Below are 15,002 nucleotides of genomic sequence, written 5' to 3'. Positions count from 1 at the left end.
TTAGAGCATTTTCTGTGTACCTCCCTTTCTTGCAGCCTCCACACCTCCCTGGGAAGATTTTGAGGAAGTGTCATGTTTGAGAACCCCACTCAAGTCACTCAAGTGGGAGCTGCACTCACCTCCATCTCCTTTTTCTCTGGGGATCCTGGATCCCTGTTTTGGAAGTTTCTAGTTCAGTATAATTTTAATACCTGGACCTGAACAAGTCCAGCCTGTTTTATGTCACTGTTTTTGCTCCTGGGCTTTTTCTTGCAGATATTGGTGGGTGAAGACATGCATTGAATTCTTTCCAGAATGTCTGCTGTGAAGAATTACTCATGTCATTTGCAAGGCTTAAGGTGAAGCATTTGCTGCTATGGTCGATCTAGGCTTTTGTGGGCACTGGAAACGACAACTCGAGTTGTTCATTTCTTTTGTTTCTATTTTAAAAACACCGAGCATCTCCTGGTAGTTAAGAACTATTCGAGATGCACTTGATGTGCCAAGAGAAACATCAAGATAAAGGAGGTAGTTAAGAGCTTGACTGTAGAGTTAGACCTGTCTTTGAATCCTAGCTTTGCTACTTTGTGACTTTATATGACCTGCAGCAAATAAATCTCAGTTTCCTTGTCTGTAAAATAGGCATAGTAAAACTGTCTCCCTCCAAGGATTGTTGTGATAATGAAATGAAATGATACTGTATCTTTTGCTTTTTAAATAAGCCACTTCTGGGGAGCTTCCAGGAAGCAGAAGTTTTTTTTTTTTTTTTTTTCCCCCCCCGCAAATGCATTTGGAAGAAACAAATCTCCTTTTTCTACCATAATGGTGTATGTGAGTGTCCTGGCGGATGCTCTCAAGAGTGTCAATAACGCGGGAAAGAGAAGCAAACACCAGGTTCTTCTTAGGTGGAGCTCCAGAGTCGTCCAGTTTCTAAGTGTGATGATGAAGAATGGGTGCATTGACGAATTTGAAATTATCGATCATCACGAAGCAGGGAAGATTGTGATGAACCTCACAGGCAGGTTAAACAAGTGTGAAGTGGTCAGCTGGAGATTTGATGTGCAGCTCAAAGATCTAGAAAGATGGCAGAATCATCTGCTCCTGTCGCAGCAGCTGGCTTGCATTGTGCTGACCTCAGCTGGCATCATGGACCACGAAGAGGTGAGATGAAAACGCACAGGAGGAAAAAGCCTGGGATTCTTTTTCTAGGGGTGTAATACACCATGCAAAAAATAAATAAATAAATAAATAGATAAAAATAAAATAAAAATGCCTCAATGGGGGAAAAAAAAAACGCACCAGAGACAAATACTTATTTAGGATCTGTACTGTACCCATTGCCGTACCTAGGCATCCTAGATACAGCAACATATCCCTGCCCTTTAGGAATGTACAGTTTACTGGGAAAAAGATAACACTTATCAGAGGAGGGTGTTTGGGACTGTGAATCCCGTGTGTGTGTGTGTGTGTGTGTGTGTGTGTTTTGAGACAGAGTCTTGCTCTTATTGCCCAGGCTGGAGTACAGTGGCTCTCAGCTCACTGCAACCTCTGTCTCCTGGGTTCAAGCAATTCTCTTGCCTCAGCCTCCCGAGTAGCTGGGATTACAGGTACCTGCCACCAGGCCTGGCTGATTTTTTGTATTTTTAGCAGTGACGGGTTTTTGCCATGTTGGCCAGGCTGGTCTCGAACTCCTGACCTCAGGTGATCCACCCGCCTCAGCCTCCCAAAGTGCTGGGATTACAGGTGTGAGCCACTGCACCTGGCCCGTGTGTTGTTTTGAGCTTCTGTCTTATGTACCACTTCCCTTGGCTCAAGGCGTCCATTTTATCTTTCTTCAACTTGACTAAATGAGAATAGCGTGGGTCACTCTCTACCTGTCTCCCATCAGTGGTTCCTTTTGGAGATAGGCCGAGTGGGCCACTCACCCTTTAATTTCCTCTTAGTTTCCTTTCTGTACACCAGTTTGAACCTTAGTATTATCACTAACGCAAATATGAGCCTAGGCTCAATTTTTCCAGCTGTGAAATGGGGCTGGCATTATTCTGTGATGTGCATGTTAAGAGAGGGGAAAGCTCACATTTTTGAGGTCCTCTTGTGGTTCTGTTTTGTGTAGGAACTCACGCTTTGTTTATTCAGCAATCATTCCTCCAGAAATAACCTTAATAGCAACAAGAAAAAAGAATCGGTGTTTTGAGCTCTCTCTGCCAGTTTCTCTATATATGAACATTATATATTGCAACGTAACACTCACAAAGCCTTTAAACATCATCCCCATTATACAGATAAGAAAACAGAATTTCAAAGAAGGTAGGGGACTTGCCCAGGGATACATAGCTAGCAAGTGGCGGCACTGGAGTTTGAGTCTGGGCCTTGTCTAAGGCTCGGGTCCCGTCATGCTGTGCGGTTGCTACGTTGACATGCAAAGGAAGAGGCAGCTGCTGGGAGTCTAGGTGGGTTTCACCCTCCTAGACCCTCAAGGTGAATCAGAATCCTTCTGCAAGTGAATAATCAGATGTAGGTTCCTGTGTCTCCCTCTAAAATGAAAGCCTCTTTTTCCCAAGGTCCAGTATAGACCTGAAGCTTGGTTACTCTGGAATTTCTCTCTGTGGCTGGAGTGACTGAGGCTTTGCACGTGACATTGGTGAGGACTCGCAGCCTCAGGTCTGGCTTCCCTTAGCAACCCCCCTTTCCTGTCTCTGCCTCTGGAGTTAACCATTAAAAAAAAAAAGAAAAAAAGCCAAAACACTTTATAAAGTCACATGCTGGGTTTCTACTATGTCCTAGAAACTGTCTTAATTCATCTTCCCCTTTACTCTTATACGAGCAGGAAGAAAAAAAAAAATTGCTAGTCAATGCTAATAATTGTGGCATGTAATGTAATTGGAAGTGTTTCACTGACATGCTCATGAGAGTTTGCGGCTTCATCTTCAGGCTGGGATGTAGCACTAGACTTGCCTTGAGTGTCTGCACAAGCCTTTGATGCAGGTAGACCATATTATAAATAGACGCGTTGCTATGGTGAGGATGGCAGTCCTTGCTTGCTGTGGGTAACCTTTTCTACCTTCTCGGACGCTGTTTTAAAACACAGCAGCGTGATAGCATTTCATTTAATTTGGACCAAGGTGGGGTAGATGAAATGTTGAGATTCAGATCTAAAATGTTGTTGTGATGTTTCAGGGGGTGCTGGCTCACCTAATACTATGGAAGATTTTGCAGATTGGGCTTCGTCATGATTTATTTAGAAATAGATTTTCTAATAGATGGGGTGAGGGGAGGGTGGTGGGCAGAAGGCTGGGCTTTCTTCTCTTCCCCCTCCTTCTTTCCTCGAGCATTTCTGCGAATGTGTTGGCTTTGATGCCCAGCAGCTCATACAGTGAAATGGAAGTTCAGGTTGGCACGTTGCAGAAATGATTATTCCTGGTAGTACGTTTCCCATTACTGTTAATAATATAAAGACAATTGCCTGTCTCTCAGGACTCCTGCACGTGGCTACAGTCATTTCTTCATGGAATTAGACACATTGCAGTGGGGACCAGGAGTGTTTTATTAGTGATTGTCCTCCTGCAAGTTTCCAGGGTATCTCAGATTAGACACATGAATTATTTTTTCCTGTTGCTTGGAGGGTATACTTTTAATTATATTCATACAATAACAGAGCAGTTCAGGTTTGTAAAATATTTTTTCTTCCCCAACCTTTTCCCCAGCATACATCCCCGTCCCGTAAGTTTTTGGGCAGAGACAATCTCAGGAACCTAAAGGTTGCTAAAAAATTAGCTAGTTGGCCAGGCGCATGACTCATGCCAATAATCCCAGCACTTCGGGAGGCTAAGGCAGGTGGATTGCTTGAGCCCAGAAATTTGAGACCACCCTAGACAACATGGCAAAACCCTGTCTCTACAAACAAAACGAAATCTAGCTGGGCATGGTGGCACATGCCTATAGTCCCAGCTACTCGGGAGGCTGAGGTGGGCAGGCGATTGAGCTCAGGAGGCCCAGGCTGCAGTGAGCCGTGCAGCCTGGGTGACTGAGTGGGACCCTGTCTCAATAATAAATAAATCAGAAATAAAAAAAAATTAGCTAGCCAGCTGCTTATAGGTCTTTTACATGGCCAATCCACTTTCTCACCTTTAAAGTGGTAATAACATTTCCTTACTCATCTCAATGGGTTTTGAGTGCCAAGAGAGACCGTTTGATGGAAGCCCTCTGGGGAGAAAAATGCTACCTGAGACAGGCTTTTCAATTGGAGACTGATCCGTTGGTGTTTTGGTCAGTTGGTATTGAAATCCCTATTTTTCCAGCTCAGGACTGCCTCTCTCCCTGGAATTCTTCCCGAGGTGAGCTCTGCAGCCTTCCTTGGGAACTCTCAGCCTCTGAATCCCTTCTTGCCAGGTGGAGTGGACATGCCAAAGTGGTGGGCCAGACTCAGACTGCCTGGCTTGTCTCAGCACCTTTGGGGACCCACTTCCCCTCTCTGGGAATTGGGGAAGCTAACAGAGATCTTGCTAGGGGGCTGGAATCCTGTATCCATGTGAGGTTGTACTCCCAGGCTCCTGAGTGGTTTGAAAGTGGGGAACCCTGGCCGGGCGCGGTGGCTCATGCCTGTAATCCGAGCACTTTGGGAGGCTGAGGCGGGCGGATCACAGGGTCAGGAGATCGAGACCATCCTGGCTAACATGGTGAAACCCTGTCTCTACATGCGTGGTGGCTGGCGCCTGTAGTCCCAGCTGCTCTGGAGGCTGAGGCAGGAGAATGGCGTGAACCCGGGAGGCGGAGCTTGCAGTGAGCCGGTATCACCCCACTGCACTCCAGCCTGGGCGACAGAGAGAGACTCCATCTCAAAAAAAAAAAAAAAAAAAAGAAAGTGGGGGGAACCCCTCCCCAGGATGAGAAGAGCCATGGGGTGAGTCTCTGCCACCGCCAAGGGGAGTCAGGCTCAGAGGCTGCTACAGGGACAGCCAGCTCTCTTTAGATGGTCCCCACCATCCAGTCAGGGCTTGTTACATATGGAGCAGAGACAGCGCAGGCTGCTGCTTCCCTGGAGAAGGCCCCTGTCGGTCTGTTCAGCTGTAGCTGACCTTTCCTCCTTGTGCTTTTTGGGGAGGGAGTCTTGGAAGGAGTAGGGCACGTGGTGCACTCTGCTTCCCGTCCCCACACTGGCAAACCTATGGATTCTGCCTCTGATTCCTGAGGAAACGTCACTGTGAAGGTGGAATGAGCCGCATACAGAGGTGGCTGTTGGGGCCGGGGAGGGGTGAAACGCCCCCAGGGTGTACATTGCACCAAAAGCCAGGCTGCATATAGACCTCAGGATGGGCTGGCTTTTGGATTTATTTAGAAGTATTTCCAGAGGGTAACCTCATTGGCTACAAAGCATGTCTGAACAAGAGCTCCGTTGTTCATTCCCAGCCCTGTTACCCTGGCAGGATGCAGACTCCAGGCGGCCTGTTGGTCAGGCCTTGGACTCAGAGAGCAGCGAAGCCTGAGGAGGGGTGGGGGGCAGAGGCGTGAGTGGTCTAGGGCCTCAGTCCCTCCAGGACACCCCTTGCCAAGCGCAGAGCAAGCTCTGCCCATCCGTTCCCTCAGGCAGTGGGATTGGGCAACCTGGGAAGCAGTGAATGTGCGTCGGTAGCATAGATTCCATTCCGCACGCCACCCTCGCCTCCTCCCCCTAGCCCTGGGAGGGATGCATGCCCTCCGGGAGACACCCAGACGGGACAGAGAGGCCTTTGTTGGAGCTGGAGGTGAGAATCTGTGGGCGTTGGGATTCCTGGGTTCGAGTTCCAGCTCACTGCCAATTGCCCGAGTGCTGGGCGAACATTTCTGGAATCAAAAGGAGTGCAGCCTGCCCAGCAGGGCCTATGGGAGCCGGAGGCTGCAGGGCGCTAAGATTGCACTATCTTTGCCAAGTGCCTGGAGCTCCTGGGAGGGGAGAGAGAGTCCTAGGACTCAGGATAGGAGGTGGTTGGAGTTTCTCGAGGAAGACTCCATGCTTTGGTTCTGGCCCCTGGAAACCCCTCCTGAGGACTGGACCTCCAAGCAGACCCCCTTTGTGACTCCAGAATGCAGTGTTACTCTCTTGTATTTCTTTCTTTCTTTTTTTTTTTTTTTTTGAAACAGAGTCTCACTCTGTCACCCAGGCTGGAGTGCAGTGGCGCGATCTCGGCTCACTGCAACCTCTGCCCTCCGAGTTCAAGCGATTCTCCTGCCTCAGCCTCCCAAGTAGCTGGGATTACAGGTGCCTGACACCGCGCCTGGCTAATTTTTTGTATTTTTAGTAGAGATGGGATTTCACCATCTTGGCCAGACTGGTCTTGAACTCCTGACCTCATAATCCACCCGCCTCAGCCTCCGAAAGTGCTGGGATTACAGGCGTGAGCCACCGTGCCCGGCCACTGTCTTGTATTTCTAATGTCCCCCTGACTTTTCTGATCATGTAATTCTTAACTTTCTCAAAACTGAGATTTGTCACGTGTCGTCTCCCCACCCCATTTTGTGAATCAGAGTCTTCCAGGGGCAGGACCTGGGGAATGGGTCTTTATTAACACACATGTGAAAATGCTTTTGCCAGCAAGGCGCAGTGGCTCATGCATGTAATCCCAGCAGTTTGGGAGGCTGAGGCCGGCGGGTCACTTGAAGTCAGCCTGGCCAGCATGGTAAAACCCTGTCTCTACTGCAAATACAAAAATTAGCCGGGTGTGGTGGTGGGCACCTGTAGACCCACCTACTCGAGAGGCTGAGGCATGAGAATCGCTGGAACCCAGGAGGCAGAAGTTGCAGTGAGCCGAGATCATGCCACTGCACTCCAGCGTGGGTGATGATAGAGTGAGACTCCATCTCAAAAAAAAAAAAAAAAAGAAAAAAAAGAAAATGCTTTTGCCATGGGCTGTCTCCTGCTTCTGCTTTGCACTGGGCCTCTGTATCTAGGTTGCAAGATTCCTCAGGGTGCACCTGGGCTTATCGTTATTTGTAAGTTATCCCACCGAGCACTTAAAACACAGTGTTGGCACGATGAGTCCCCTCTACAAGAGAGGGACAGGACAAAAACGACACCTCTTGCCTCGCAAGCTGTTGTGGGCCAAACCTCAGGTCTATTCTTTCTTTTTTTTGAAAGTAGTGGCTGGGCACGGTGGCTTACACCTGTAATCCCAGCACTTTGGGAGGCCAAGGCGGGCGGATCTTGAGGTCAGGAGTTCGAGACCAGCCTAGCCAACATGGTAAAACTCCATCTCTACTAAAAATACAAAAATTAGCTGGGCGTGGTGGCGCACGTCTGTAGTCCCAGCTACTTGGGAGGCTGAGGCAGGAAAATCGCTTGAACCTGGGAGGCAGAGGTTGTAGTGAGTTGAGACCATGCCATTGCACTCCAGCCTGGGTGACAGAGCGAGACTGTCTCAAAAAAAAAAAAAAAAAAAAAAGGAAAGTAGCAGCTTTACTGAGATATTTAGAAACCATAAAATCCACCTATTTGAGGTGTACAATTGAGTGATTTTCTGTGTATTCACAGATCTGTGCAGTCATCCACACCCTCTAACTCCATGACATTTTCCTCACCCCCAAGGAGAACCCTCCCTTAACCATTAGCAGTCACTCCTCACTTCCTGTCCCCTCAGCCCCTGGCAATCACTGTGGATTTGCCTGTTCTTGACATTTCATATAAACGGTATCATAAAGTCTACGGGCTTTTGTGTCTGTCTGCTTTCACTTAGCATACGGTTCTCAAGGTTCATCCAGTGTTGTAGCATCTATCAGTATGTCATTCCTTTTTATGGCCAAATAATATTGTATGGATAGATCACATTTTGTTTATTCATTTATCTGTTTTTGGTTATCATGAATAACACTACTGTGAACATGGTGCACAAATTTTTGTATGGACATATGTTTTCATTTCTCCTGGGTATAGTCCTATGAGTGGAATTGCTGGGTCATATAATAAATAACTGTTTAACATTTTGGGGAACTGCCAAACTTTTAAAACCTTGGGTTCTGTGATGTACCAGTTGTGTTAGGCAACACAGCAAAATGTGACTTCTGATTGCCAGAAACAATATTTAAAAAGTGGTTATAAAAAGTGGTTTGGGAGGCTGAGGCAGGAGGAGCACTTGAGCCCAGGAGTTTGAGACCAGCCTGGGCAACATAGTGAGACCCTGTTAAAAAAAAAAATGGCCAGGCACAGTGGCTCACGCCTGTAATCCCAGCACTTTGGGAGACTGAGGCGAGCAGATCACCTAAGGTCAGGAGTTCCAGACCAGCCTGGCCAACATGGCGAAACCCCGTCTCTACTAAAAATACAGAAATTAGCCAGGCCTGGTGGCGGGCGCCTGTAATCCCAGCTACTCAGGAGGCTGAGGCAGGAGAATCGCTTGAACCCGGGAGGCTGAGGTTGCAGTGAGCAGAGATCATGCCATTGCACTCCAGCCTGGGCAACAAGAGGGAAACTCCGTCTCAAAACAAACAAACGAAAAGAAAAGGCTGTCACGTTAGATCCACCCTCCTCCTCGTTGTTCTAGCTGGATAGACACCTACCTGCTGCATTTCTTTCCTCTAGTAAGTAGTTCTTGACACGGGCTGCACAATACAGTCATCTGGGAACTCTTAGAAAAGAAAAGCCCTGTTTCCAGCTCAGTTCAATTGGAATCTCCAGCTGCTGGAATTTCAGTCTGATTTTCACAAATTGGCGTTTTCTGCTTCGCTCCTCTTCTTCTCCATGAGTGAGAAGAAGACACAGGTGGGTTGGTTGTGTGGACCAGGAAGAATTTATGAGTGTCACAGAGAGTCTCTTCAGGGGACTCCCTGGGCTGCTCTCTGGGTATAGATGTGAACCCAGGCCTCGGGCCAGTGAGTGGAAGGAACCTTTGGGATGATTGACTTGGGACTGAGCTGGAGGTGAAGAATCTCCCAGTAGGCAAAATTCGGCCTTACGTTTTTTTGTTTCAAGCAAAGCATATCATTACCCACAGAGGCCATTGGTGAGATATTTGTAAGTCTCCTGACAGTGGCTGGAGTTCGTTGCTTGGTTGTTGTTTCTCTTTCTCAGCCCTGGAGATGGGAGTGACCACCTGCTCTCTCTGGACAGAGGCTGTCCACGGTCATGCAATTCCTTGGACACCGGTGGTGCAGCGGGAGGTGTAACTGGGAGTGGGAGACCCTGAACTGTGCCGGCTCTTGCAAAGTATCCCTGTGACCTCAGGCGAGTCACCCCACATCAGGCAGCTCAGAATAGGGGATTGAACTAGAAGGACCTTTCACCTGGGCTATTCTGTGGCTCAAATTATCTTCTCCTAAGCCCACTACTGCCTGGTATGTTGGTTAAATTAGCCTAAAGGTCATTCCCTCGGAGAGGCCCTCCGGGAAACATCCCTTTCCTGAGAGTCACTGCTTGCTGGCGCCTGCCCCTGGGGTTCCTTCAGAGTCGTGATCATGCCTTGGCCTCTTCCTTTATTTGGCAGTCCCTTCCCTTCCCCATCCCTGATGAGGGTAGGGAGCATCTGTCTGCAGCTTCATCGTCATTGTCTAGAGGCTCCAGAAATATCTGTGAGTAAATCAACAAGTTATTTAATCTTTGCCTCAAATTTCCAGTGACTGTAGGGATATAGCTGTGAGCCTCTAGGAGCTGAGATTTTTTAAATTTCCCACTTAAACATTTATTTAAAAACTTTGTGCTCAGCATGGACTAGGGACTTTACATTAATTAACTCATTTATAGCTCGATCCTACGCAGTGGGCCTTCATTTACAGAGGATCCCATTTTACAGGGAGGAAGAGGCCAGCTAGGGGTGCAGCCTAGGTTAGCATTCTAGAGCCCATCAGGCTGTGTTGTCCCCAGTGAAAGAATAAGCAAAGAAGTGAATGTTGTACATTAAGAAAAATGACACTCGGAGGAGGATGAGCCTCTCGGATATGGCGACCGAAGTGATTTGGGGCCCCTGCCAAGGGTCTCTATTATGGCATGAAGAAAAGATGCTGCTTTCGGTGATGCCCAAGGAGAGCCTCAATATTTTACACCGGAAACCTAAAAAAGGGGCCATGTTGTGGTCTCTGCACCTAAGATACTAAAGGAAATATTTTATGGAGAGATGCAACATGTCAGGCCTTGGAGAGAAACCCCAGGATCCAGAGGGTTGCACTCTCAAACTGGGGCCCCCCTCACCGTGGCCTTCAGCATCTAGTCATGGAACCAATAGCATAAGCTTTGGTTAGGACCTTTGATGGAAGCCACAGTGCTCGTTAGTGACCATGGTTGACTACCTTCTCTCTCCTAAGCTGACTTCTGGAGGGCAGCTGGGATTTCTGGCCAGTAATCAGTGCCAGTGAAGCCTGAAGGCCAAGGCGTAGGTTTAGCTGCTCAGTCAGAACCCAAAAGGGGCCAAAGAGATGGTTTCCTTTAACCTCCACTGAGGGGAGTGAAAGTCATCGTTCGTTAAAAGGGGAGTGAAAGTCATCATTCGTTAAAAGGCTGAGCCGGGACCAGAGTCTAGGGTTCTAGAGGTGGGAATTTCTGCAGCTTTGGGGGACTTTGCAAGGGCATTTGCTCTTCTGGGACTGCAGGGAGACTGTGCTTCGCCGAGATGTTAGCATTTGGCTTGGGGAGAGAGAGGAAAGGCGAGGTTCATCTCCGCCATGATGGTGGAAAGTGATGTTGGTGTGGTGAGGAGCTGAGCTGAATTCTAAGTGGTTCCAAGGAATTAACAAGATTCCTGCTCAAGTGTCCTGTTCCCCCACAAACTAATGAGGCAGCGGGTTTCTGAAGAGAAACATTGCAGAATGTCTGCCAGGGGTTTTATGGTTAATTCTTCTCCATTATGTGGGTTGACTCAGCCTTGGCTATTAGATGTCTTTGAGAATCCAGGGTTCAAATACCACAGCTGGTAGAATGTTTCTCAACTTGGAGCCAATCTCCGTCTACTGAAGGTAGGCCGGTTTGGACAGACAACAGGGACATCAGCATTTTAAAAAGCAGGTAGAGCCAGGCGCGGTGGCTCACGCTTGTAATCCCAGCACTTTGGGAGGCCGAGGCGGGCGGATCACGAGGTCAGGAGATCGAGACCACAGTGAAACCCCGTCTCTACTAAAAATACAAAAAATTAGCCGGGTGTGGTGGCGGGCGCCTGTAGTCCCAGCTACTCGGAGAGGCTGAGGCAGGAGAATGGCGTGAACCCGGGAGGCGGAGCTTGCAGTGAGCCGAGACTGCGCCACTGCACTCCAGCCTGGGCGACAGAGCGAGACTCCATCTCAAAAAAAAAAAAAAAGCAGGTGGAAAAAGTTTTCTTGTCTTGATTGGAGCCATGACATTTTATTTTCAAATTTCAAATAACATGAAGGGAGGTTTGGAGTGGTTTTCGGTTTATCCAAAGGGCAGTGGATTGAAGGCTGAGAAACAACAGGCTGAATGGGAGCAGGGTTGGGGTCCCCCTGTGAGACAGTGAAACAATGGTAGTGCCATCCAATGATAGGCACTTTTCTGTCATTCAGAAGCAGAAAGGGGGCCAGAGGCCTATTGGCCTCACTGGGCAGTAAGCTGTAGAGCTGCTGCCTTTTCGTGAAAGGGTTGACACCAACCTTCTCCCCCAGGAAGAGTGACCAGGGACCTGAGGGGCATGGTCGAGCAGATGACAGCCTTTGTAAAACATCTCCCTGGTCTCATCGGTGATATTCGTCCTGCCTTCCTTCTGAGCAATTTCCATCTCAGGACTGGAGTCAGGTGGAGCAAGATTCCATGTTGGTTTCTGTTGGGCCTAGAGTGTCACACTGAGACCTAATTCTATACTTTATGAATTCTAGTACTGCTCTCGAAGGTAAGAGCCGTCCTCTTTGGCTGAAGGTTTTTGCTTGCAACCTTGCATTGTAATCCAATGACACCTGACGTTCTGTAAATTTCTTCAAATTTCTAAGTGTATTACAACCCCCTGTGCAAAAGATGATTAATTAATTGCCTTGACAGTAAAAAAAAAAAAAAAAAAAAATGGGTGTGGGGGTATACGATATCCCTGATTTACTATAGAAGATGCAGAGAGTGAAGGGAGATGAGGTGGAGAGGAGGGGCCCAGGTTCTGGTCCTTCTCTTTTTTTTCTAAAGAGATGGAGTCTTACCATGTTGGCCACTCTAGTCTTGAACTCCTGGCCTCAAGCAGTGCTCTCACCTCAGCCTCCCAAAGTGCTGGGATTATAGGCGTGAGCCACCAAGCCTAGCCCAGGTTCTGTTTCTTGCTTAGTCACTTTCTGTTTGAACAAACTTGGAATTTCCTTTTTGGATCTGTTTCTTTAATTGTAAATTGAATTGGACTAAAACTTTTCCAACTTTTTCACATATGAAGACATATGCAGAAGTTTTATTGGAGGGTTGCACCTGTGAAATAAAAAGGGAGAAAGCAGGATTGAGCAGGGGGAGCCGTCAGATGGCAATGCAGATATGATGAGATCTCTGCCGGCCCAAAGAGAAGACTCCTTTTTAAATGATGACAAATTCATGGACTTTCTCTGCCTCAAAACCTAGCACAGCTGTTATTTACTGAACAATTAGAGAGCTAAGCACTTTATAGATATTATATAATTTAATTGCCATATGAGGCACCCTTAGTTTTCAGACAAGGAAACACAGTTACAGGGAAGGCAAGTAACTTAGTCAATGTCAAATAGCTAGGAAAAGGTTAGAGGGGCCCTGGACGCAGGCCTGTGTGACTGAGAAGCTTGGGCACTTCACTGCTACATTTCGTCTCTTCACTATAAACATTTTAGCTTTTTGTGTTTGCTGACTGGGAACAATACATAGTGAAAGTTCTAATAATTTGTAATGCTTTTGCATGTCTTTATATTTTTCTTAGTTATCACATTACATCAAATTAAGATACTGATCAGCAGTGTGAGAGGTTATTTTTCCATGTCCTCTTCATTAGTATTAGCTTGTGGATGGATTTGAGGCTCTCTGTGCTTTCCCCCCAGTGAAGTGAATACCAGACTTTCCTATTAAAAAATATTTTATTTTTCAGAGAAAGGGTCTCATTCTGTCTCCCAGGCTGGAGGGCAGTGGCACAATCATAGCTCACTGCAGCCTCCAACTCTTGGGTTCAAATGATCCTCCTGCCTCAGCCTCTCTTAACCAGTGCCTTTCCCCATTCTCATGAGACTTTCCAATCCATGAGATACTTTGCTGCAGGGAAGCCCTGTCTGTCCAGGCCTGTGTAATAGACGACTTCACATGGTCCTGTGTTGTTGTTTGCCTTCTGTGTGGCTAAGTTTCCATGACCTGGTGGCTTGGAAGCCCCATCCCTGATTTGTGGGAGAGGCAGGGAGGCACCTTGTAGCGCACTAGGCGTTGGGCCTGAACAAGTCTGTGTGCTTCCAATGTCTTTGTGGGGAGGTTTACGAGCCCTTCTTATTATATAATAGTATCTTGTCTTAGCTTGGTGCCTTCCTTCTCGGAAGCTTGAGGCACTCTGCAGATACCATCTCAATTTACTTTCTGGGAGGAGGAGAGGAAGCTACCTAAAAGATGAAGTTCTTTGTGAGGGGCTTGAACACAGGTTGATAGGGTTGCTGGTTAGTTATTCTCACGATGTGGATGAAAAATGGAATACACTGAAATTTCAGTTACTCGTCACAAAAATAAGGTGTATATAGAAAACATCCTGGCCTAAGGGTTTGCATGCTTCTAGAACTTCCTGTTACTTAATGGCTATTGACTACAAACCTCAGGAACAGTGGGGGTCCTTGGAGACCCCAAATAACTTGTATTTGTAGTTACTCCTGTCTTGTCTATAAATACCCCTGTCTATATCGTATTAGAACTAGGACACACAGACTGGATTCAGAAGCTGGCCTGGGGTTTAGGAGAACATGGGGCCTAATCCTGGCCATCTCGATTTACCTCCTGGAGCTTGTTTTCTCATCTGTAAAATGAATTGGGGTGTGGACTGTTTATGGCCTGTAGGATGCTAGCCCTGAGAATTTTCTCCAGATATTCTATGGTTAAGTAATTTTAGGGGACGCTGTCTAAGCAGTCGCCTCTTGGAGAATGAAGATGTTCATTAGGATATCGAAGGCTCTGAGAAGTCCTAAAGTTAAAGAAAATCTGGACTGTTCTTTGCAGGACCGAATAATGCAACCTGGGAAATGAGGGATTAGATGACGCTTGAGCAGCCTTCCAGATCCGAGACGAGCCTCACTCTGTTTGTTTACTCCATCTGTGATGGGTGTAGGCACCATCTCGGGGAGCAAGCTATGATGGAGAGGGAACAATACCTTGTTAATGTTTGTCTGATTCACTACCCAGGTGCACAGTAGTGAATTAGACAGAAATAGACACTACTTTGTAGGTTCTGGAGGGAAGAAGGAAAGACGAGACCCGCCCGGACTGGGGCTTGAGACAACTGTCAAATACAAGTACAGTTGTACGACTGGTAGGGAGTGGGTCACAGTATGGCCGGTCTTTTTAAAGGTGAGGAATTTTTAGGCCCAGAAAGGCAAAGTGACAGATCCTGGATTTAACCAGCAGCCCAGATTTGAGGCCTAGCACATAGCAAAGCACCATAGCTATTCAATAGCTGCCAAGTGGGGGTTAGGATGATGGCTTTCCTGGACAGCGAAAGCAGGGATGTTTGCTCTAGGATGGCCTTTGGCAGTGCTGCTGTTGTCCTTACCACTGGCAAGCCATCTCACGGGCCCGGAGGGGGAGGGCAAGGAATCCTAATTCTGTGAGAAGGCTCTGGGTACGTGAGTGTGAGATATGGATACCCTAGGCTCTGCCCGTGAAGACAGTGGCATCAGATTTACTGCACTATTCCAGTCGGACAGGCACCTTGATTTTTCTCTTTCTGGGTGTTTGATATGGTTGGGTCCTATTTCTTCTCCTCCAAACCCCGCTATCCCGGCCTTCCACTGAGCAGGTCGGCTGTAGTCTCCAAGGATTCTGCTTCATCTTTATGTGTGAACGGGGTTTTGACAAACATGATTAACTGGGTATTTTTGGAAGGCTCAGGAGGAACACAGAGTGCTCCGGAGGGCAGGCCTGGAGTCAGGAATGCTTC

At 47.5% G+C, this 15,002-nt stretch overlaps 2 protein-coding genes across 32 annotated transcripts in view; both read left to right on the top strand.

The window, feature by feature from the left end:
* The window catches only part of TCF7L2 (transcription factor 7 like 2), a 217,968-nt gene that overhangs the window by 36,427 nt on the left and 166,539 nt on the right, over positions 1-15,002 (top strand). The window lies entirely within an intron of this gene.
* On the top strand, positions 802-1,149 carry LOC131383024 (small ribosomal subunit protein uS8-like). Its single transcript, XM_058436015.1, has one exon. It carries the CDS (start codon positions 802-804, stop codon positions 1,147-1,149), a length of 348 nt encoding a protein of 115 aa, XP_058291998.1.

The sequence above is a fragment of the Hylobates moloch genome, unplaced genomic scaffold (genome assembly GCF_009828535.3).
Source record: "Hylobates moloch isolate HMO894 unplaced genomic scaffold, HMol_V3 SCAFFOLD_3, whole genome shotgun sequence".
NCBI lineage: Eukaryota > Metazoa > Chordata > Mammalia > Primates > Hylobatidae > Hylobates > Hylobates moloch.
The sequence above is the reverse complement of the archived record's forward strand: the minus strand, read 5'-3'. Positions and strand labels throughout refer to the sequence as shown.

Excerpts from the sequence above, each read along its gene's own strand:
- LOC131383024 (XM_058436015.1), top strand. The coding sequence starts at position 802 with ATGGTGTATGTGAGTGTCCTGGCGGATGCTCTCAAGAGTGTCAATAAC.